The sequence below is a fragment of the Lampetra planeri genome, unplaced genomic scaffold (genome assembly GCF_965212315.1).
Source record: "Lampetra planeri unplaced genomic scaffold, kcLamPlan1.2.h2 scaffold_420, whole genome shotgun sequence".
NCBI lineage: Eukaryota > Metazoa > Chordata > Hyperoartia > Petromyzontiformes > Petromyzontidae > Lampetra > Lampetra planeri.
The window spans coordinates 1-25,000 of NW_027615243.1; the positions used below are offsets into that span (position 1 = coordinate 1).

General features: G+C 45.1%; 1 protein-coding gene across 1 annotated transcript in view; it reads left to right on the forward strand.

Annotated features, from left to right (window-relative positions):
* Positions 1-3,228: 3,228 nt before the first annotated feature.
* LOC144741084 (focadhesin-like) overlaps positions 3,229-25,000 on the forward strand; it is a gene marked incomplete at its 5' end in the record, with an annotated part of 29,547 nt that continues 7,775 nt past the window's right edge. Inside the window, 29 exon segments of the mRNA XM_078623743.1 lie at positions 3,229-3,324; positions 11,890-11,943; positions 13,081-13,143; positions 13,185-13,258; positions 13,550-13,624; positions 14,229-14,389; positions 14,834-14,917; positions 18,158-18,194; positions 18,196-18,260; positions 19,058-19,252; positions 19,830-19,942; positions 20,145-20,215; positions 20,217-20,232; positions 20,767-20,986; positions 21,291-21,387; positions 21,389-21,553; positions 21,555-21,596; positions 22,077-22,181; positions 22,457-22,477; positions 22,479-22,559; positions 22,657-22,784; positions 23,062-23,131; positions 23,133-23,189; positions 23,327-23,461; positions 23,532-23,587; positions 23,693-23,759; positions 24,306-24,378; positions 24,381-24,428; positions 24,575-24,763. Of these exon segments, the coding sequence (XP_078479869.1) occupies positions 3,229-3,324; positions 11,890-11,943; positions 13,081-13,143; positions 13,185-13,258; positions 13,550-13,624; positions 14,229-14,389; positions 14,834-14,917; positions 18,158-18,194; positions 18,196-18,260; positions 19,058-19,252; positions 19,830-19,942; positions 20,145-20,215; positions 20,217-20,232; positions 20,767-20,986; positions 21,291-21,387; positions 21,389-21,553; positions 21,555-21,596; positions 22,077-22,181; positions 22,457-22,477; positions 22,479-22,559; positions 22,657-22,784; positions 23,062-23,131; positions 23,133-23,189; positions 23,327-23,461; positions 23,532-23,587; positions 23,693-23,759; positions 24,306-24,378; positions 24,381-24,428; positions 24,575-24,763 (2,658 nt within the window).

Here is a 25,000-nt window from a genome sequence, read left to right on the forward strand (position 1 = left end):
CAACATAAAAAATACTCGCTCATTTGCACTCATTGGACAATTGGACATGAAATACAATTTAAGTTCAAGATGGTCCAGAAACAGGTGAAATAACTGCAGAACGGAGAAAAAACATTATGAAGACGTGATGAAGCAAAACAAATGAGAAGACGTCGGTGCAGCGAAGTCACCATTCTCTGCAGGCGGAGATGCACAAAGCGCCCACTGACCTGTAACGGGGACCGTCGGCCACAGGAGCTTCAAAGTGGGACCGAACCGTCCGTTTGTTCACATGCCACTGGTTTTAAGTGTGATGCCAATCACTGAACAATGCCAGTCACTATGTATTTGCCTTTCGACACAGACTGGTTTGTAATGAGGCTGGCGACACAGAAAGAGCTGCAGTTACAAGACAAAAGACAAGACGGGAAAAAATACCAAACGCCACTGCAGAGCTGAAGCTCAGATGCGAGCTGATTAATGGTTTGTGTCGCTGAGCTCGACGTCAGCACAGGAGAGAAAAACAGGCAGTGAAATCACCTGGAAGAAGACGACCAATGAAGATCATTTTAAAAGGAGACTACTGTAATGATCATTAGGTATTGTGTTACACTCAGCATATACAATGGATTTACAACAACAAATACTTGAATTCAAATTCAATTTCAGTGGCAAAACAAAACCGGACACAACACACACTCATGTGGTTCATTCATTCATTTATCACTTCTAAATGTGCTCAGAGCGCTTCTCTCGGTAACCCACCTGCAGAATCAGTCCAGGACTTCAGGAACGTCCAGCATCTTCCAGTACCTCAGGAACTTTCAAGAACTTCCAAGACTTCCAATAGAACAGGTGTTGACGTACTTTCAGAACGTTGTTTTGATGCATCAGAGTTCTGTTGACGTTCCAGATATCAGTGATGTGTCTTGTACGCCTGACCACCAGTGCTTCTGAATGTTCTGCACCTGTCCGACAGGTCCGAACCAGCACTGAACAGCTGGATGAAAGAACGACGACACTAGAGCTTTCACAAACAAGTTCTCTTCCCATCCTTGAGACATCACAGCGATAGAAAGTGAAGTGGTGATAGAAGTTTCCCTAAGTGGCACTGAGCAGCTCAGCGAGGATCATGTCTTCGCCCTGAACGAGCACAGTCTGTGAAAAAAACAGCTGGTGCGATGTTTTCGTAACAGTCAGCCGCTGACCCACATGACCTCCGTCTAATCAGCTAACAGGCCGACTGGACAACACAGACGGGGTCAGGGATTAATCTGCTGAGATTAAATACCAGCGCTCAAGAAACTTCCCACTTTGTGTTGTCAGCCATAAGAAGCTCCGTGGGGGGCCAGTCTGCAGAAGCTAAAGGTCGAACGGGGGGTCGTTCACACTCCACTTACAATCATGAGAAGCATCTTCAACTGGTGAAGCTGCTGCGAAGTTCACTATGAAGCATCAAACTTAGATTCTCTTAAATTCCACATTTATTCACATAAATTCGGTTAATTACCATAGTTTCCATCTTTGAAAATTCCACAACCTACTTCAATGTGTCTGTGTCCGCTTGTTACCGCACTAAACTACAACAAGATGGCTGTCACTCTCACCTTTAGTTCTATTTTCTCTGAAAACACACAAGTGATGCTCCGAGAGCTTGGAAAGTCACATGACGCAAACAGTCCAATCAGAGTTGTCGTCTGTGTTAACTACGTCACGTAGTTTACGTTCTGGGATGGAGACGTCAGCCTATGGCGTACCCGACGCGTAAATGAGTCGGCTATCGAGTCATATCGGTCATGAGAATTACATTTTTGTTTGATTTTGTTGTTACTTTGTCCTGATTTCTAAATCTCTGAGTTCTTATGTTTGGAAACGCATGAGCCAGGAAATATTATACAATATTCACACTCTTGCTCTACACTAACCAGGAAATGACACACAAATACACATCCCCTGAAGGAAAAGCATCTCCACCTCCAGAGAGCAGGAGCAATGCTGTGTGTGACTGACAGCCGACTCTCAAACTCCCTCGAGAGCCATTATCAGAATATGCAGGAGCATTTGGATCTTCAGGTGTCTCACAGGAAGGAAGAGAAGATCCCTACCCGTTTTGAGGACCACCAGGCCAGCACATGGAATGGAGTAAATAGGTTTCATTCAACTCTTCTGTGGCAGACACACTTCAGGATATCAGTCAAGTAATCAATGATTGTAAAATTTCCATCTAATAGATTAATCAAAATCAACAAATTAACTTCTGAGACAGAAAATGTCAAACCCCAAACTTCTGCACATAATCTCACTGAAACTTCTCACCCTGATGATGTTTCACTCTTTTATTTGTGACAGTTGAACCATCACTTCATCACTCGTTTACAAGATTCGGACTTAGTAACAAACTCTGGACCAAAATCTCACTCTCAGTTTTATTTGGGGACAATTGATTGATTTGACAAAGAGGAAGTCAGTGACAGCGGCCAAAGAGTGTTGGTGCGTGGAGGTGCTGCAGATAAAAGACAAATGTTTTATGGCGAGTGTGTGTGTGTGTGTGAGAGTGTGTGTGTGTGTGTGTGTGTGTTGTGAGGGGGCACTGGTATAGACCATGCTTCAATAAACCACTTCCTCCAACCTCCTTTCATTGACTGAACCATGGGAGAGCATTTACAGCTCAGTTCCTGACCCCCGCCACACCAGCACACACACGCTCACACACACCTTTCATTCCGGCACCAGCTGCCAGCCTGCAGCTTTCATGTTGTGATGTTCTTTGTATTTCACCGCGACTCAGACGTATGATTCCTGAGCAACTGGAAAACAATTACTGGTGAATTCCTGAGGAAGCTGTGGTTCATCGGTGCTGAACGGTCACACCAGTGGCGCGTCCACGTATGACGGGACGAGACATCATTGGGACATCATCTCGCTCTCTGTGTGACCAATCAAAGGGTGACAGCCTGTCACATGTCAGTATCAGCTCAGCTTCATAGAAACTGACAGACCAGGAACCACAACGGGCAGCAAGAACCAAGTTCTATCCCCTGATGGAAACGGAAGAGAAAAAAAAAAAGTCGATTCGAGTAAAGTTGGAATTAGACCTGCCAGGTCAAAAAAGAAAAAACAAATCAAAATTTTGGCCAAGACTAATGGTGTGTTCCGATTGTATTGTAGTAAAACACAAGACATGAGGAAAAGGAACTGATCTTTATCTGGTTTGATTTCACCCGTCTTGATCCGTTTCCATGTTCCCAGAACGGCCCGTGCCCAGAGGGTTCAGAGGGATCTCCTACAATCCTTCATCTCCCGTGACAACTATGGCGCAGCATCATCTGAGCTCCGACAGCGCTTGTTAGCAAAGCCACAAAACAGAGGAAAGGAATCCGCTGCAGCTTTGGAGACAAACTTCAGCAGCATCCTCTGCTCAGGTCACTGCAGTGACTTGACTTGTGCGGTATGCGGACGCGACCGCAGCTTCAGTCTGAGCGCAGGATGAAGGAAGTTAAAAGGGTTAACGCTCGTGTTCCACAGAGCTCAGAAAAATGGCCAGAGGCGAACATGTTGGCTCAATCACTGCATGTGTGTGTGTTTTAAACCAACCTAGTGAGGACATTTTGTCCGATAGGAGCCTGAGGAGCCCCTTCAAAGGTTAGTTGAAGACTTGTTCCCAGGGTTAAGATAAAGGAAGAACTCCAGTTCAGACCAAAGATTCTCCTTCTTCCAGCCTCTTGCAACAGGACGTGTTACAGCCCCAAAAACCTGCTAGACCCCCTAGGAGACTCTTACACCCCCTAGAAACCTGTTACATCCCTTAGAAGACTACTACACCCCCAGAAGACCATGACACCACCCAGAAGAGTCTGTGCTGGTGATCCATGGTTTTTTTCATCAGCGTGCACAGGAGCTTCTAGTGTGAATGCTGTGTTACACTTCCCTAGAAACCTGTTACACACCAGCACACGCAGTCTTAAAGAAACCGCTGCCATCTGATTAAATCCAGGCAAAAAGAAATCCCAGTAAACATTTATCGCAGTGGATACGGGGTTTTAATCTGGATTTACACACACCGCTTTCAGTAAATGACCACATTAGTTCACAAACACTGAGTTTGTAGAAAAAAAGTCTGTGACAGCAGCAAAAGGTGATTCAAGGCTCAGAGAATGCATGCATTTATTGCATTCATTCTTGGTTGCATTTATATCACAGCGTTTCTACAATAAGAGCAGTGAAAAAAACCCCACATAACTGCACGATGTAATCATTATAGCAATAAGAGTATAATATGTGTCTAAATAGCGATAAATACTGGGTATGACTGAGTGTGTACATTCATGATTGCTCCCCAACACGCTCCTCTCAATCAACTTCTGCTCATCCACCAAACCCGCACCATCACTTCCGTCTTTAAACGGTTCATTAATGTGCTGGGAAGTGAGAAAGAATGTCCTCACACTTGGACAAGTGTTAATGTTCAAACACTGAACGAACCCTTTTTACGCAGGGCTCATTCACACTCACCAGGAGCTCCTCAGGGTTCGGTGTCTGGACTTCCTGAACACGTTAAAACACACAAACCAATTTGGTCATTTGTCATCCTCCTGTTCAGTGCTAACCACCATAAAACCAACTCAATGTGCAAAAAGAGCCGCTAGCTGAAAACATCCCAGACGAGGACGTTTTCTTACTTTCAAAATGCAACGTCGGTGCCAGAGACCTGTATTGTTTACATGTGATGGGCAAGTGTGAGGATTTCAGCCATCAGCTGTTTCCTCCGTGGCCGCGAGTGCCGTTTACTTTGATGACCCCGAGGTGACGCAGTCAAAACACGGACAGTGACTCCGTGCTGGCGGTCCTCCCACAGGAGAAGGGTTTGCTGAGAAGCTGCCAGACACACATGAAGATTTATAACATAATTCAGTCAGTGAAGCTGCCACCCCGCGCTTCATTATCGCCTCGCTGTTAATGGGCCAGTGTTGACGCGTTGCCATGGAGGACGGCCAAATGGCACTGCTGCTCCCCAAATGGAGGTGAGGAAGAGGCGGTGAGAGGGTGGAGGTTTTGGCACCAGGCGGCGGAGGCTCACACTGCTTAAGCACCTCGTTTGGTGCCACCCGCTGCTATTTCATCTGCTGGGGAGACGGCGGCGCTTCAAAAGAGGTTTGTGAGAACTCACGAGACTGTCACTTATTTTTCCCCTTTCTTACCGAGAGATGTAGGTCAGCGGAACGGGAGGAAAAGCAGTGAGTGTGGTGGGAAGTGAGCTGTGGAGCAGGAGCCGGTTTTCATTAACTATGCGAGGAAGGAAACATGAATGATTCAAGCTAATCAAATGAGCGGCTTGATGGATTATTGCAGAACCAATCAATCCATGGAAACGCTAACCATCGATCTATATCGTCATCCATCAGATGAAATGCCTTTTTTTGTCATTTCTTTCACATGCTGGTTCCACCTCAAGGGTCAAAACAACAAAACAACAGCAAACAACTTCACAGACACAAACAAAAAACAAACAAGAAAAAGAAACAACGTATATGAGAAGCATAGTTAGGAGACAAAATATCCAGGTCACATGACCAACATGGTGGAGCAGCTTCATAAGGACGCTAATGTTAGCATGCTAATCCTACACTGAAGCTCAAACTCCAAACTGAGTAAAATACATCTGACAGTTCATCAAACTGTTTCGACAACAAGTGACTGTTTACAGAAAATTAATTTATTCAACTTTACATTTTACTTCATGAAACATTTCAGCAATAAAACTCCTAAGACAAAACATTGCGTAGTATTTTTATAAGTGAAATATGATCATTGTGATTAATTGGTATGTATTGTGCTAAATTGATTGCAGGCCTCTGAATCCAAGTCGTATTGTGGTGGAACTTGTGTTTTTGGGGCAAACATCGTATCATGTGATCCCAGTGGACGCACGTGCACGCGAGCACCGCACACGCGCACACACGCACACACACACACTTTGACTTATTAAAAGGTTCATTTGGTTCAGTTCGTGTTTCCAGAAATGTGATGACACAACAGAACTTACTTAAATCTTCCGTTTTGTAAATTCCACATATATTCCTGTTGATTCCTATAGAGTCACATTAATTTCCATGGAAAGTTAATTTTACAACGTGAAGCCACGGACGCAGACAGAAACGGCTTTGTGTTGTGTCACAGTTGATGAAAGTGAACACACTCAGCAGGACCCCGCGTTGAAGCAGCTGCACCGACCGAACATCTGGACCAGTTCCTGACTGACAAACCGGAGGACGAAGGTGACGCATGAAGGAAAGGAGCAGAAAGCTGCAGCAGACGAGGGGATGGAGACTAAGGGTGTTAGCTGTTAGCACAGGAACAAACAACAAAACTGATGAAAGAAAGAAACGTCCGGGAGACACGAAGGTCCACGAACACATCATCCTCTACTGAGGGTCTGAACACTCAGCAGCTCCTCTCAACAGGTACCCTGGGCGTCTCACACCCAGCCAGCACATTGCTGTTACAACTGTTACAGCCTCAGCCCCTGCCAGCAGAGGACGAGGCTGCTGGGAACAGGTACACAAACAATATGGCGGATGAGGAGAGAACCAGGAACATGGATCTTTTGAGCCAGGCACCGCCTGCCAAACATCTGAGTCAATACAGAACCTCCTCTGTTGTTTTCACAAGTGTTCACACACTTCTCACGTCGCTTTACATCCATCTCGGGAACAAAAACCTGCTCCTTTACATCAAAGACACACAGTACGTTTGCTTCCATCACTCCACCCCCAGCTCACTTCTGTCAGAGAAGTGACATTAGATTCTGACATTAGATTTCAACTGACTCAGTGCACCAGCAAACCCAGCCACAGATGCAGCCTCTGTTCGGGTTGAATGACCAGTGAATATCAACGTGAACCTATGTCAGTTGTGAACATGTGCATGGGACAAACGCCTGCAGAGCTACAACCAAGGAAAACCCCCTAAAAGCATCATTTTCTACCTTTTCCATCTACTACAACAAAACTTTCTAACTTGAATTGATTCACATAAGTCCTTTCTCCTCATTTTGCATCTGGACAAAGGACCCACAACATTCAAAGCAGACAGAGATCCTCTGGATGTTCTCTGCAGCTTCAGAGGTTCCATGGTCAAACATGCAAAGTATCACTGATGGGTCCTTTATCAAGCCGCGTTCAGGGTCAACTTCAAAAACGCAGAATTGGCGGTTCTTACCTCTTTTTGGTTTCGGAAACTTTCGTGCAGGTGAAAAACAACTTTCTCCACAAAGTGCTGGATGTTGCTGTGCTCTGGTCCTCGGACAAAAACCATCCAGTCGTGGGTGAACCCTTCCACTGTGGGTTTTTTCCGGACCAGGGCGCGATGACCAAGTTCTAGTTTCACCTGAACGGCACCCTGCGGAGCAACACGATGCTGTGAAACGTCCGTCAGCGCATTCACAACTAAAAACCTCCACTGCTCGTAAATCCTCCCTGTGTTTCCAACAAATCCTGCTGAAAGTAACAAGCAAAGTTGATTCTGTGCCCGTTTTCCGGGCGTCTGCAGACATTAGAATAGACTGTGACCGACCTAAAATTACCGTAAAACATCCTTTGAGACTTTTTTCACTATTGAATCCGACAGGTTTGTGGGGGCGGGAGGGGTCTCTGCTCATGCTGCGGATCACCTACAAGCTAGCTAGCTTGAAAATCCCTGTTACGGAGTGAAAAAACACCGACTCCTCCGGTGTGACACAACCGCAAAAAACGTCCGGAAACAGACTTCACGAGCCGGCCTGGCCGTCAGAAAAGCCCCCGACGGACTACTCACCGAGCTGGCCATCTCTGAGGCCGCGTTACTGAGGCTTCATGGAGAATGCGTGTGAAGGGAGAGTGAAGGTGCGGGCAGTTGGCTGCTGACGGCGGACATGGTCTCTCTCTGCGCCGGAGTCACACACACACTTTCAAAGGCTCACCGGCTGTCAAGAACCCGCCAGCAGCCGCGCAGCGTCCGCTAAGGCTTTCAAAATAAAGGTCTTCGCGTCGAATACAAGACAACTACGAAATCCGACCCCTTTTTTGCAGTGAAAAGAGTAAATAATAAGGAGGCTGACTGACTGAACCTGCACAGATCAAATGATCGTTGATCATGTCACATGAACTGTGAACTGTGATCATGTTGCAAAAAATAAATAACTCTACAAATGAAAAATAAACATGATGCAAATAAACAAAATCAGTATAGTAAAAACAATTTTAAGTCAGATCCAATGTAATAATAATGTGCTACTGAATACGTTTTTTTGCATCTGACAAAATGACAATTGAAAGATAACTCAAGAAACGTGTCTGTAAGGTTATTATTGTCTGCATTATTGAAATTTATTTTTCAAAAAAACATATATCCATGTCCACAATTGAACTTGACATTGCTTTGTCTTCAGATAAAAAAAATTAAATGTATAAAAAAAGACAGATTTAATGTTCATTCTTATTCGTCCTGTGATTATTATTTTATTATATTGTGCAATATTCACAGTAACATCTTTCATGTAATTTTCATGAACAGTAAAATATGCTGATATTATAGTTACGTGTTACAAAGGAACTTATCCAGGAGCCTGTTAGATTAGCAATCAAAACAAAAGTTCGCAATGGTGTTCTATTTATTTAACACTAACTAGTCATTCAAACTATTGCTTTGGTCCGGTTTTTTATTTGTTCGCATCAGCTGGAAACTCAAAGGTAAAATTCTCATGCTAACGTCTGAGTTGCAAACTATAAAGTTCTTTTATTTTGAACAGCAAATTATGTCATTTCCGTTCATCCTTTGGCTCAATGCGGCTGCCGTGATGGTGCAGAGGGGCAGAGCGCACGCGCAGCTGGACGCCCCCCGCCGGGCACGCACAGAAGAAGCACGAGCAGCAAAGAGCCAATGAGAAAAACGGTGGCGAACGAGTAGGAATTGTGTGGCGTTCAAGTTCCAGACAAAAACCGACTCAGCGGTGCGTTAGCAGGTTCCACGTGTCATGCAAACTCACTGACTAGGTGTGTTATGACAACTAATGTTTCAACTGTGTGGCATATGAGCTCAGAGAATGGAAGTGTTCAATTTAGGTTGAAACTGGTTTAAAACCGTCCGCGTGACAGAGTGAAGATGAAGTTTTTGATTGACCGAGCTGCCCCTGAAGGTGTCTCCTTATTGCCGTTTACCACTTCACAGACATTGTTTAATTTGATCTCAACTTCAACTGTATTCGTCCAAAAAGGGACAATTGGTCTTTGCATTAAAACCACACAGAAAAATACAAAGACAAAATGCACTACTAGTCAAGAGTTTTAGTAATAGTTTTAGGATTGGTTTTACAGTTAATATTCATATTGTGTACAATTTGTATATTTTGTTCATTCAGCTATTTTATATAACTTTCCATTTTATCTTTTAGTTTATTTTGTGTGTATTTTATGAATGTAATTTCAACCATCTTCTGGAAAAACAATTACCTTGTGGATTAAAAAAGTTTCATTTTATCTTATCTTATTTAATTTGATATTTTTTCTACAACACGTTTTGCTATTGTACCGTCAGGTACATCTCGTTGAATAATGGCAATTCATTCATTTTTATGCTATTTTAATATGACACAGCTGTTCTTAAGTTAATTTGACTTGTGTGTGTCTTTTCTTTCATGCCACTTTTACTGTCCCCTTCAGGGGACCATGAAAATCAATATAATATAATATAATATCAATGTAATATGATATATAATACTCTCAGTGAATTGCAGGCTCTAGCTATGCTGACAAAGCAGAACACATCTAAACTAACAATCAATCAAACAAAGAAGCTGTTTAATTCAGAGTGACGTTTAGTGTGTTTAGTGAGTTTTGTCCTCTGTTTCTTTCCGTAGTTCGCAGTGACTCTGGATCCGGCAGGAAAAGGCAGAAGCTGAACAGTAGTGAGCAAACTTTTATTGCCTATTGAGTTGAATTGAAGAAGTTTCATCCTGTAGCAGCTGTTTTCAGCTGGAACAAACACATGTTCGATCCCCTGGCTGCTCAGTGCGGCTCCGTTAGCCAGCTCCGTTAGCTTAGCACAACACTGCCATGCTTGTTTGTAGCACTTCACATTCACCACTCATTTATTAACGTTTTCGTGTTTTGTTCAGTTAGAAATTGTGAGAACAAGCTTCCGGTTCAGTTTGTGGCACCAGACAGCAGCAGAGGGAAACATGCACGACAAAACGAAAACCAGCTTGGGTAACGAGCTAATACTACAAACATTTACCTCTCAGATCAATATTGGTTTATTTAAAACACCGCTGAAAATGTAGGAGCCACAAACCAGGATGTGGACTTTAATTTGGCATCAACAGAAATGCTTGAATTATGTTATTTCAACGTTTTTCCTTTGCTAAAACAACTAAACTGCTGTGAAAGCTGCAGGAGGGAAGCAGGTCCATGTGACAAACCTGTAGATAGTGATTGTACAGTTCTACCGCGTGTGTGTGTGTGTGTGTGTGTGTGTGTGTGTGTGTGTGTGTGTGTGTGTGTGTGTGTGTGTGTGTGTGTGTGTTTGAAGGAAAACTGGTTGCTGATTTGTCAGTTTTATTGTCATGTAAACGGAAAGAAAACAAACCAAATGTCTTTAAAGTTTCATGTTTGAATTCAGGTTCAATTGATCCGGCTTAACTCACTGGATTTTCACTAAACCTGCTTTCTGGAACCAACCCCGGTGTGTGTCAACAATTGGTGCCAAACAGGACACATTATGTGACAAAGAAAGTAGTAAAAGAAATAATCTGTTTACTCGTCCTGTGTGGGAAATTCCCTTTTCCACTCAGGTGTATGCTACAGTGGAACTGATAAGCTGATTGATCATCAACTCGGGTAATCAGAAAACTTTCAAAAATCTTGGAGCAATTTGAACGACAACCTCCATTTCAATCATTCTATTGCTGTTGCCAGTAGTTACCATGGGAACAAATCCAAAAGTAGCAAAACTGTGACAAACTGGACACAGAAGTGTTCTTCACGTATTTGAGTATTTCACAGGTTTCAGGTTTCTATTTCCTCGAGTCATGTGACAGTAAGTCATGTTTGAGTTGGCTGGGACTGGTCTTTTTTTTTCTTTGCTTTTGACAAACACGCAGAACAACAAACTGGAGTTAAAACAAAATCTCCTCGATGGTAAAACCCCGATTGTCAGACTTAACTTGTAAATAAAAAAACAAGTAAATTCAAGTGCTTCACAAGAACGCTCCAACTGACCAAGAAAATTAGAGTAAGAACAGGATAAAACAGACACAACAAGTAGACATGGACATGAAAGCTCTCGTCTCCAACTTGTCTAAATGAGCCCTAAGTGAAGGATGTTTGTGAACTGATCATAGAATCCCATCGTGGCCTGTGAGCGGAGGTGAAAACCCTTCCATCATCGACTGTAAATAAAAGTGTTGTGGCTCCTGAAAAGGCCAGTAAAAACCCCGTCGGTGCCAGTGTGGCACGTGCACTGAGCGACATCATGCAGTAAAGCCTCAGCAGAGTCATTTCTAAAGCACTGTTGGCTCAACACTGTTCACGCATTGTCCTCGGGTCTATGGCGAATGCAGGACCTGGCAGTACGGACCGGCCCTATATTGTTGTAGTCGTAAGGTAAATGTGCCGTAGAAACCACTGGAACATTTGGTTACACAAACTCTTGAAGGCTGAAGCAACCGTGGACAGTTTGAAAATGAGGAAAACAACAAGTCAGTGCCTTAAACAAGAGCAGGTGACTCCCCAAACCAAACCTCTCCCTGATGGGGACTCTGGGTTCAGTTTGGAATCTGTGGAGATGTCAGTGGTGGTAGGTGTGATAAAGTGTGTAGATGAAAAAGATAAGTTTGTGTGGTGTGTCTGTGTCTGTGTGTGTGTGTGTGTGTGGCAGCGGCCGTGAAGCAGCAGGTGAAGCTGACGTACCTGTTGCAGCCGTCAGGAGCCGGTGATGAGTGAGAGCTGCTGGTGGATGGGACGTGTCCACAGGCTGCTTATCACAGATAACAGGGGGGGTGGGCTGTGTGGCTGTGTGTGTGTGTGTGTGTGTGTGTGTGTGTGTGTGTGTGTGTGTGTGTGTGTGTGTGTGTGTCAGTAACGTTAAACCATTCTATCACTTGACACAAACTGTTTCACTGAAGTAAACAATGTTTTCGGAAGATAAATACTATTGTTGGTTTTTCTGTGTGTTTCTACTGGTTTGCTGTAAAATATTTATTGTTTTTTCTCCTAAACACACTAACTAACATATTGTCAGCAAGTTGCGGTTTTTTTTGTGTCTAAGTCACCTCTTCATGGGTGACTTGGTTCCTTTTTTTGAAAGAAAAATGTTAAAAATGTTAAAAATGTTACTTATGAGGGTGACGATATGGATTGTTCGGTCTGTCTGCAGTGAATTTGTTTTAGAATGAAACTAATGTATCATTGGTGAAGAGAAATGTGACCAGAGGTCATTTTAATGTTGAATTGAATACAACTACAACAAACAGAGCAAAAGACCACCAGATATGTCATTATACAGACATTATTTTATACAATAAAAGAAATAATACAATAAAAACAATTAAAATCTAAATTAGTCGTTAGATGTTTAAATAAATGAGGCTGGTCAGTTCTGTGCAAGAATGACTAAAATAAGTCAAATGTTGACAATAAAGCAACAAATAAAGTGAAATATGTTAATAGTTGTACCAAAAAGGTTGGTCTTGTTTGTGTTTCAAAATTAAAAATTAAAAAAAGTCATGGCGGCGCTGAGGGAGCAGTTTCAGGTTGACCACAGGAAGTGGGATGTCTCCCTCTGAGGACAATGAACATGCCCCCCCCCCCCGCCATCAGCCAGCTGGTGACCTGTTGGCAGGTGGATGAGAACAACCTGAGACGAGCTGGTCCTCTGCTGGTCCTCTGCCGGCCCACCTGAGGGAGGGGGAGGAGTGGGGGGTTGATGTTTGTGTGTGTGTGTCATCAGAGAGAGCAGCTGTTGCCGTCACGACGTTAACGCGCCGACACTTGAGAAGATGGTTTGAAACAGGAGCCTGAATATTTTCTGATGGTTTGACCGTGTTTCTCTGATGTTTTCACCCCCCAGCTGCCGCCATGGAGAGTTTGACGGCGCAGCTTGATTTTCACAGTCCCCGTCATACAAGCGCAGGTGAGCTGCTGACCTTTAACCCCTCCGTCTCTTGTTTCTAGCAGGGGTTCCCACAGAAGTGGTGTTCTCTGTCCCTCTCACCTGCAGGAACTCATCAGCTTTTTACAGTCACATGGTGAATATGTGAACAGACGATGGACTGATGCTTCTGCTTTGAACAAACACTCGTGCGGTGTCCTCAAATCAAACAGCGCCGTCACGCACGTACCGGAAATGACGCGAAAACAAAACGTGCTGCGAATATTTACAACCCATCAAGCCTCAGACCACAACGGTGTCCATATAATTGATCACACACACAAGCACCACATGTGACCGTTTGTGACTTTCCTCTTCCGTGCCAAATCCCCATTCACTCGTGTGTTCCTCACGTTGGTGTTTGTTGTTGATTTGTTGTTGTCCACAGACGGTGAGGAATCTGGTTGCAGCTGTGTTGAAGGAAAAAGGAGCCAATGGACAAATAACTCAGTCGTCTGTGCAGGTGACGTCTTAAAATGTCATTTTAGATCCTGAAGTCAGTTTCTCATGAAAAAAATGAGTATGTCATATAATGAATGAATAAATATCATATCATATGATATAATAAGTCCGCAGGTATTGAAGGAATGAAAATAAATACAAAAATATTATTAAAGTATTCCTTAAAGTATTCCTTTTGTTTGTTTGTTTGTTGTTGTATAATTGCATTATGTGCACGTTGTCACCGTCCCACCCATCAAATATCGCTGTCATATTTTTTAACTAAATCATCATGAAGACCTGACTTTGTCAAAAAAGACATTTGAAGAAGGTGACGAGTTCATGTCACACTGAAGAACACAAGTTGAATATTCTCAAAAACATCATACAAAAGGTTATTTAAGTTTTTTTTTTTCCCCTCCCTCAATCATTATGAAATCATTTATTTATCCAGCTTCCTTAAGACAGAAGCATGAAGAAAAAGAGGAAGTCAAATCACAAACCAAAGGAGAAAGAAAGGAAACACCGTCTGACAAATCATATGCATGTGAATATTGGACGTATTAGAACTGTGACGGAGGAAATCAGGATGTTTTGTCGCGTCAACTTGCTGGACGTGTCGTCAGGGCGCGGCGCTGGACGCTCTGTGGCAGCAGTGCTGCGGCGGCGGAGGCGGCGCTCTGGTTCGTTCTTCCTGCTGCGACGCTGTGGTGCTGCTGGTGGAGCAGGGACACGCAGACCTCCACTACGTCCTTAACAGCGTCCTCAACCTCCTGCCCTCTGCCAGGTGACGCACACACACCCACGCACAAGCTCCTTTTTTCCTAGCCAACAGTAAATTTAGATGAATACGAACTGTTGTGATTAATAAGATCTGTCATCATTGTATTTCCATTTTATTCCACCTTCTATTTTTATCTTTATTTCTGTGTTCACTGTTTATACTTAAAAGGTTTTTTTATCAGGGCGAGTATTAGCAACTATAAATATATTAATTCTACAGTTCACTCACAATACCCAAATAAATGAGAGCATCTGTCAGGAAGCTTCACAGACGGAGCTTGATGGAGTTGATAGCATCTATGGATCAGCTTCATTGAATCCTCTTTTACCTTATTAGTCAGAAGAAACTTCACACACACACACACACACACACACACACTCTCACACTCAAGCTGGATGTGCTGCGTTAAAGACTGACGTCACGTGGTCCCTGTTCTGTTTCTGACAGGAACGTCCAGGGGCTGATGAAGGTGATTGGACGACTTCTCCAGATGCAGGCCGACCAGCGAGGCTCCTGTCTGTACTCCATCAGGTCAGAAAGCCTTTGTGGGACTGTTAGGATCTGACTTCAGATCAGCCAGAGACTGTCGGTCACAGTGACACCATTCTCAGACTCAAAGTGTCCCAAAGCACTTTTTATTTTACACTAAATAAACAAACTTTTTTTTTTTTTGCATGTTTATAACAAAGTTTATAACAAAGACTGAACATCAAAGGGATTTCAAGGCAGAAGTGCACACACACACACACACACCACACACACACACACACACACACTGTACAAGAGTAGAGCTACAATATAGGAATAACTGCTGACTCGTCCTCTGTGACCTGGTTGTCGTTTGTCTTCAAGGAGCAATGGTTAGCTGTGTGTGTGTTGGGGGGGCTCCTGCAGCAGCCCTGGATGCCCCCTGCCCCCCCAACCCCCCTGCTCTGCACCTCTTCCAGGATCCCGGGGCTTTAATCAGTTCCAGCGGGACGCTAAAAAGACTGAGACGCTTTGTTTTTTTTCCCCCTTTTTTCTTCACCGTTCCCATTCCTCTCCTCCGTTTCTCTGTCTCCACCAACCCCCTCACCCCCCACATACACAACACACACACACACACCCCAATCTCTCCTCTCCAGCCCCTGTTTCTTTCTTTCCACCCTCCAGTCCCGCAGCCCTTCTCTCATTGTCCTTTTCTTTCTCATTCTGTCTTCATCACTGTCTCTGCTCCCCGCATCTGTCTGGCGCGTGCACCTCCCCGGTGGGAGGATGAATGTGCTGGGGGCAGCAGGGTGGCGCCGTTGGCCCGGCAGTCTCGGCCTGCCATTGGCCGCAGAGCCTGGCACCGCTGGGTGACTGTAAATGCTGTGGGATTAATGGAGGATGCACACTGGTGCCCATTGTTGACGTCCTTCGTGCTGCTGCCCGCTGCAATCTGCCACCGCAGCCCGCCAGCGACACCCGGCAGGGATCAGCGTTCTGTCCGACGCTACGGCTCGTATCTCATGTGTCCTCGAGGCTCAGGGCAGGCACTTCCCATAAAACATCTGCTCCGAAGGGAATTCCTACGTCACATCATCCAAGTTTGTTGTTACGATATGACAAACAGCGGCGACACTGACATTTCCAGCAACAGTTGAAGTAAAAAATACTCCACTTATTCGAAGCAAAAAGGAGATAATCATCATCAGGAGATCAGTCATCATCATCAGCCTGTAAACGTATTAATATATTGACTGAACCAGAGGATAACAATAATAATAAGGCATATTTACTAAAAATACGCTTCATTCAATGTAAGAATTACAAATTGATCCAATTACTGTAATTATGATCAAATGGATTCATTTATCAGTAGATTGATTTGCACTGTTTAATTTGTTAACCCTGATTAAACCAGTGCTGCAATAATTACACCTGTAATAAAGGTTCATGTTGGAAACTTCTTTTCAGTGGAAAAAAAAAAACAAACTCGAGGGAACTTGGATCATTTTTTCTTAATGTGTTGCATATAAATGGGATCAGGACTCGGTCTCAAAATCAAATACCTGATCGGGACATCCCTGTTCAGAATCCTACATGCTTTCACCCTTCCAAAACACCAGAAAAAGTTGCAAGGTTTGTCACAAGTCGCTTTTGACAAAAGCCACCAAGAGCATCTGGAACGTCGCCATGTCGACTGTTGGTAGTGTTTGTGTTCCGTCATGAAGGAAGACGAGTGTCTTTGTCCTCTCGCCAGTCTCTGGGGACACGCCGCTGTGGAGGTCGGTCCAGTTCAGAGGTCCAGCCCAGACTTGCAGCCTTCAGATGTGACCTGGAAGTCGGGGGGGTGGGGGGGTGGGAGAGATGGTATCTAACCCGTTTGCCTCCTGGCGATCTGATCCAGTGCTGAACTTGGAGTTGAACTAAAAGGAGGAATGTAGCTGTGGCTTACTGCCCCCTTTGTATGCTGGCGGAAAGACTGAGGCTGATAGGCGGGAGTAAACTCTGAGTGTGTGTGTGTGTGTGTTTGTGTGTGTACGAGATGATCAGACAGATTAGAAGAGGAGAAGAATGAAAACCCATGAGAGTGTGTGTGTGTGTGTGTGTGTGTGTGTGTTGTGTGTGTGTGTGTGTGTGTGTGTGTGTGTGTGTGTGTGTGTGTGTGTGTGTGTGTGTGTGTGTGTGTGTGTGTGTGTGTGTGTGTGTGTTGTTCCCAGTCATTGCACTTCCTTCCTCATTTAGACGCGTGAGGACTGATGGAGGTAATGACACACACACACACACACACACACTCAGGCCCTGTTATGTTAACCCTTTGGCCTGTCGTAACAATACGCAGAGAACTCACCTTGGCTTTGACCCTGATGGCTTTGTGACTCCTGTCTGGTTCAAATGTGTTTGCTGGACTCTGGAGGAGGATGAGGAGAAGAAAGGCCAAGAGGAGGAAGCCATCAGACGTCTGTCACCATAGCGATCCTATGTAACGAGCAGCGGCAGGATGCTTCACGCTACGGTTGGAAACGATAAAACAGTGAACAACTGTTTGTTCCATACGGGGAGATTCGTCAGGATAATGATCTTTGAATGTGAATGTGTCTGTCTTGTCCATCGCCCAATAGTTAGCATGTTTGTGTTCTTGAGATACGTTACAGAGAGCCTCACCCATCGCCAGCTCACAGGTGACTGGTCAGGAAGCTTTCAGACGCTCTGCAACCATCATCTGCTTTTGAACAGGCGGTATCTCCTGCAACTTCTAGTGGCGAGGAGCAGCGGGACTGTTGTTGCAGCCGTTCAGTTGCTCCTGGAACCTTTGGTCTGAACAGGACTCATGAAACAGTCACATAACAACAGAACGACATGCCGCTAAGTCTTTTTCAAGTGAAATCATTTATTCACAGCAGCAGCTTGAGATGCTGTGGAAAAAAGCTGAGAGTGTGTCGCGGAAATTCGCAAACAAGAGGAATTGAGTTCTGCTTTACGGCACGTAACTTTGCACCCGTTGCTGTGGAAACCACAGTGGTTTAGGTGAGCTCAGTGTGAACTGTACTGTTGAAAGCCAGTGTTGCTGGACCATTCGGTTGCAAGAGGATGTATATAGTTTCAAGTTGTTGCACCTGGAATCTTTAGTCTGGACTGGTCTTAGGAGACAGTCAGATAACTACAGAGCCTCCTTGGCGGAGGAGAAAGACTTGTAAGACTTGTGTCTCCGCTGTCTCATCTTTGACGTTTGTCCATCAAACTGACGTGAATATTGTCAGAATCACGGTCTGAACGTGGTCTTTGCTCTGTTGTCCCGTGGTGCAGGAGCCGCCCTCATCCGTTCATCACAGCTCTGGAGAACCCGGCCGGACTGTTGGCCGGCGCTGCTGCCTGTGATTGATGACTTCATTCAGCAGGCTGCTGACAGGCGAGTGTCTTAAACCTGACAACCACTCACTTCCCCTGTCATGACACGACTTCTAAAACCACCTGGGGCGCCTCATTCCAAATCGTTATCACACCGGTGTCAGTCGCAGTACACCTACATACGCACCGAAGCACACTGGGGAACGTGGGTCTTTTTACCAGGTCACACCAACAGGCTGTTGTACCATGAAATAGAATTGGAGTTTGTTTTTTCCTCCTGTGTGGTTTGTTTTATCTGGTGTGAACACATTTATTAGACCAAACAATTTTGACAGAGACTCCCAAAAAGAAGTGGTCCCCGGTCATCTCTCTTCAGATGAGAAAGCATACAGAACCAAAACAGAACGAAAAGCTGAGAATGACATGATTGGAGCACTGAATTATGAAAAACACTGCAAGCTGTATACTAACAGTTGTGCAGGCTAGTATTTCTGGAAGCCAACGGTTGTATAAACGGTTTCGTAAGCTAACACCTTTGTAAGCTAATAGTGTTACAAGTTAACAGTTTTGTAAGCTAATAGTGTTACAAGCTAACAGTTGTGTAAGCTAACATGCATGTGCCAGTAGTTTATATTTGTATTTTGTTGTTTTGTTTTTAAATTTGTGGTGTAATTGATAGATGAGATGTTTAATTTTATTTAATTTAAATTTAACATGCAAAATTGGGATTTGTCATTTGAACATTTTAATTTATGGATTTGGGACTTTGCATGTAATACAATTATTTTGGTATTTATCCACTTATTTTGGTGGGGGGTGACTGGCAATTGAAGGCTAATTGACGTGTGTCCGCTCCAGAAACGCACCTGCCTACATCACCTTTCTGGCACCCTTCCTTTGCTACCTGTACTGTGATCCTGTGAGGCCGCCCCAGCACGCCCTCCTCCGCCATGGCCTCCTGAGAGTGCTGCTGCCAGGACACGCCACCATTGCATCAGTCCCTCAGGATGAAACTCCTGCTAAAAGGAGCCCAGTGTCTGACGAGCTGCTCCGGTGTCTCTGCAGTTAGTGACACACATACAGGTGAACATAGAGGTGCAAAGACAGAATGTGGATGTGACGAAGATGATGAGATGAGGGCCCCGTGACCTGTAACTGGAGCAAGTTGGAGATAAGGAACAACAGGTTCAAAAATACACCTCTGACCCAAACGGACGTGACCGTCGTGCAGTACTTCCCGCTATGAGAGTATATTACAGAAGAAATGGGGATTTTTGGCGTATATCAATGTGGAATCCACAGTCTGAGCTGAACTCAGCTGAAATATTCTGACAAGCCATCATGACGGGCCGCCCCCTAGTGTGTGAAATCAATTATACTGCACAGTAAAAGTGGCACAGCAGCAAAGTTAGGACAGGATGGAGGGACAGAGTATAAATATTATGTATATTTACAAAATGCATTTGATTTATCGTCATTAAAATCAAAGAATGAGAGTTCAACAGCTTCATTCGGCAGATAAAATCTTTAAAAAGTATCTACAGCTCCAACAAAATCTCCACCAGATTGAAATGACCACTCACGAGGTGGATCATCTTTAGTACGACTGAGTTAATCTGGGTTTTGTCAGATTATTGATTGTGTTTTCTCTGTGTGGAAAGCTGGACAGCGTGGAAGCCGTCCTGGAGCTGTGTGGATTCATGGACGCTCTGCTTCTGGCTCTGAGCGTCTCCTCAGACGAGCGTTGGAGGTCGGAGCGCGTCGGGCTGCTGCTGCAGCTGCTGTGCGCGTGTCATCTCGGCCTCCAGCTGAACGCGGACTGTCGACCACTCGTCGGCCTCATGCAGGGGCTCCTGCCGTCATGCCAGCAGGTGATGTGAAGACATTTCACTCGAAGCAGACTGCTGCTCATGGGTGTTTCACACAGTTCTATGTGTGATTGCAGGAGCTGCCATTGACGAGCTCTTGATGGGCGTGGCCTTGCTCCTGCTCGACGCTCCAGCAGCTCAGCAGACCTGCCCTCCTCAAACTAGGTAAAGGAACCTTTTGTACAAACTCTTGTCCAACTTCACAGTGATTAAGATTAATAAAGTTAATCAAGAATTTCATATATACAACGTTTCAAAAGATTGTCATTGACTTCATCGCATAGGAAAGTATGTTTGTGTATCAGCAAAATAAATCCATGTACTTGTAAAGAATATAATATGTAAAATATGACATACTTTATAACAGTGTGTCACTATGTGTAACAGCGTATACCAGTGTGTAACATTGTGCAACCTGTTTGTAACCATGTGCAGCTGTAACTGCGCTCCAGTGTGTATCTGTGTGAGACTGTAACATATATAACAATACACTGTAACTATATAACGTGTATACAGATACTGTAACAGTGTGTAACAGTGTATAACACTGTGACTGTGTGTGTGTGTGTGTGTGTGTGTGTGTGTGTGTGTGTGTGTGTGTGTGTGTGTGTGTGTGTGTGTGTGTGTGTGTGTGTGACAATATGTAACAGTCATTTACATCCTGTTTGTGGTCTCTATCTGATTGTTGTGTTTATTTAGCTCTGACCTTGGTTCCGGAGCAGTGTGGGTCGTGTCCCTGGTCGGGTCCGGTGCTGGTTCTTCCCCTGCTGCAGCTCCTGGCGTGTTCCGGTCTCACAGAGCCGCTGGCTGAGCAGCAAACACACAAACTCAACCAGGACCTGGCTCACAGGCTGTTCAGCATCATCAGCAGTCAGACAGAGGAGCCACAGCAGGTAGAACCGCAGCAGGTGGAATCAGTGTGATCACCTGTTCTGTGCATTCTGAATCTAGTATATCAGTTAGTAATGTTGCCTTTCTTATATATTGTAAATATCCATTAGCTGAATGTTATCTTATTTTACATTATTACAACACATCATTTAACAATATTCAGCAAATATCAAGGATAAGGATGAATCAGTGATTGTCAGTGTTACTTGAACACTGGAGCTGGAACTGTCTTCTTCAGTGGAACTTTCACTCTGTGTAAATTCCTCACCGGGGCCTGTTTGGACCCGTTACCTTGCTTCATTGTTGTCTGTGTCCTCCGCCCATATGCGCAGTCCCCCGTTCAACAGACCCCAGATCCTCTCCTCTCCTCCGCAGTGCGTCCAGCCACCGACTCGTCCTCTCAGCCCCTGGTTCAGTGAACTCACAGTGGACTCTGTCCGTGCTCAGAAAAGTGTCACGTGATCCAGCCGCGGCCTCTGATTGGCTGCTGTCGGTCGGCTCTGGGCTGTCATCCAGCCAGCAGGTGCCATCCTCCGTCCTGCTCGTTCTGACCCATCTCCTCATCACGGGTCGGGAAGACGTCTGCCACCTGGCAGCTGGACGCCTGTCAGGCCGTCGCTGCCGCCGACCCGTTTCAGGTAGGAACACTGCAGGACGCACGTCAGCACGGGGGGAATGTCAAATAACCGACGAGTAGAAAACTGTGTTGAGTGTGTGTGTTCACTCAAACAGAAAACAAAGGTAGAAATACAGAAGAAATACAAAGACACAAAAGAAGTATGAACAGAAATAAATAAGAATACAAAGATATAAAAGAGATTCAAAATCTAGCTTTACAGTGTTGTTTAACAATATTTGACTACTTTTTCTTAATATTTAAAAATAGTTAATAATTTCATAATTTTCATTTATTGAGATGCAAACGTGTGTGTGTATACATATATACACATATACATATACATACACATACATATATACACACACACAACAGCTTTTTTCGTGCAAATGATGATGATATGTCCATAAATATGCTGAATGTTCTTCTCCAACACTTCATCTGCACCCCGACAGATCAGTGTCTGAACTCTCTGTGACATGTTCCCTTCATGTGTCCTCAGGTCCCGTCTCTACTTCCTGTTCTCTTACTGAAGCTGGGGAAGGAAAAGAACCCGGTTCTGGCTCGTGCTGTTCTCGACTGTCTGCCCAACCTGGGCACTCATAAGGTGCAGAGCTGCTGCTCCTCTGTCTGTCTCTGTTGCACTCACGTTTAAACTCTTCCTCCATTATCCTGGTCAACCCAAATTGTCGTTAGAACTAAAGGTGATTGGTGAGAGGAACGTGACGACCAGCTCGTTGTTGTTAGTGCAGCAACAAGATCTGTTCACTTTCAGTCCCTGTGGCTGGAAACAAAGACAGACGACCTGTGTTGTCATCTGTCAAGAACGCTGCAGAGAGGATGTGTCTTCCCGTCGTAACGTCTCTCTGCGTGTGCTGACAGCTGTGCGTTCCCATGGTGCTGCAGGACCCTCCTGACATTGGCCGACAACCCCAAGCTGAAACCGGTCGCCATGCGTCTGCTGGCGTCGCTCTGGAAAAAACAGGTTCAGTTTCTCCTCGTCTGTTGGTCGTCATAGCAACTCTCCTGTTAACTCTCATCCGTTCTCCCCACCCATGTTTGTTTGTTTGTCTGGCTGGAAGGACCGCGTGTACCCGGAGCTGCAGCGTCTGCTGGCTCAGCAGGACCCACGGGTGCTGGTGGGGAGGGACACGGAGTGGGAGCAGCTCCTGTCCGGTGCTGCCTGCCTGAGGGACGTCTGCAGAGAGAGGTGACTAAACACTGCTGAGCTCTGGTCCGACTGATGGGAGGAGACACATGTCAGCCGTTATTATGTTTTTTTAAATGATCTTATTATCCAGAACTTTGTTCTCTTTTTATTGCACTGTTTCATATTATTTAGAGCAGTGCTCTTAATTTGTCAACTCATTGTATAATGACAATAAAAAAATAGAAAAAATCAGATTTTATTTTGTTTGTTTCTTTTGGTTCTATTCTGTTCTATGTTCAGCATGTTCTATGTTCATGTGTGTGTGTGTGTTTATCAGGCCTTACCAGCATGGAGGTGACATGTTGGCAGCGATCACGTGCACGTTGAACCGGTGCACGGGACTAGAGCTGGAGGACTCCTGCTGCTCTGGCTCTGAAAGGCCTGGAGGAGCTGTGTAGAGCTGAGGTCTCTCTCACACACACACACACACACACACCCATCTAATATATCATCAGCTGTGAACGTTTATCAGACACTGACAGGAGGGGATCAGACAGTGGAGCCACAGGAAACAGACGTTCAGTGCCGTTTGTCGTCCGCAGGTCGTGGACATCGTGTCCACATGGAGAAGTTTGGGTCCTAAGCTAAGCTGTGACTCTCGCCCGCTGATGGTCCAGGGCGTCTGTCAGCTGCTAGCTCTGGTTCCTCAGCTGGCCGTGGAGTCAGACGACTACGAGGTGACGACCGACGAGCCCCAGCACGTCCACCTGCTGCCGAGGTGTCATCTGTCTGTCTGTATTTGTCCAGAAACTGAAGGACCAGGTGGTGAGCTTCCTCTGGAGGTACGCCGTGAACACGGTGGGGTGAGCAGAAGCAGTGTGTGAGAGGAGATGTTCCTGCTCTGGTGTCTTCCACCGGTCCTCTCTGATGAACCTAAGCTCTGGTCCCCAGGATCCACACCTGTCCAGATGTGGCTTCACGGCTTTGGCAGCTTTTCCTGCAGAGGTTCACACCATCACTCACCTTCCTGAGGCAGTAAGACACCTCGTTACCTTGTCCACTCCTCCCCCTCCCCCTCCTCCTCTTTCAGTCTTGTTCTTCTCTCATCTTCTTCTTCTTCATCTTCTGTGTTCTTCTCTCTTCTTTTTCTTCTTCATCTTCTTTGTTGTTTTAGGTCTCTTTACGTGTTGTACGTCTCTATACCCCTAACCCATTCTTCGTCATCCTTCCCCCCCAGCCTGTCTCGTTAAACCAACGACTTCCAGTGTAATTCAGTCAAAGTGGAATTACAACGTTATATATTTTATATTTTACAAACTTCATAAGACTCATGTTGTCTACACATGTGGTGACAGTCAATAGTTCATTTTAAGTGGGGGGGGGCACAAAACATTTCATAGACACACTTTCTTAATTCCAAAATAAGTTGATTGAGCTGATTTTATATAAAATGGAGCTTGTAGATAAACAGCAGAGTACTAGCGCCTCCCGGTGGGACACCTCAGTACTACAACTTCCACCCTCCTTCTACCCTACATGAGTTGATGGAGGTTTGTCAGCTGGGTGTTTATGCATGTGCAGGTCCGACCACCTGAACGGGAGGAGGTGGAGGAGGAGGAGGAAGACGAGGAGAAGAAGGATCAGTCGGTTCCTGGTTGTCGTATGTGAAGCTGCTGACTCGGACCAGCTGCTCTGTTCTCCCAGGTCAGTGACGACACAGAAACTTTCAGTGCTCGGCTGGGCGGATGTTCACTTCTCATGTCAATGATGATCAGCGGTTTGTGGTCGGACGTGAACCTTTGTTGAGCTCTAGAGCCGGACACGTCCACATGCTCCTGTTCCCTTCACAGCGTTGGAGCTCTTCCTGTCGTCCCTGGTGACGCAGGAGATGAAGCAGATGCCCAGAGGAGTTTATTTCTCCTCTGGGAGAGGCGTCGGCCTGCGGACAGATCAGGGTAAAACCGTGGCCGGGATCCCGCTGTTCATGCTCAAGTCCTACGAGAAGAACAAGCAGCCGGGACTGAAGCCTGGACTGGCAGGTATACACACACACACACACACACACACACACACACACAGCGGGGTGAACCACCCTTCTTCTCCTGATCAGTGTTCCAACATGAGATAAATCATCTCTCTGACGTGTTCCATCATGTTCCATCAATGTTACCATGTCAGAGAGTGTGTATGTGTTCGTCATATTCTGTGTGTGTGTGTGTGTGTGTGTGTGTGTGTGTGTGTGTGTGTGTGTGTGTGTGTGTGTGTGTGTGTGTGTG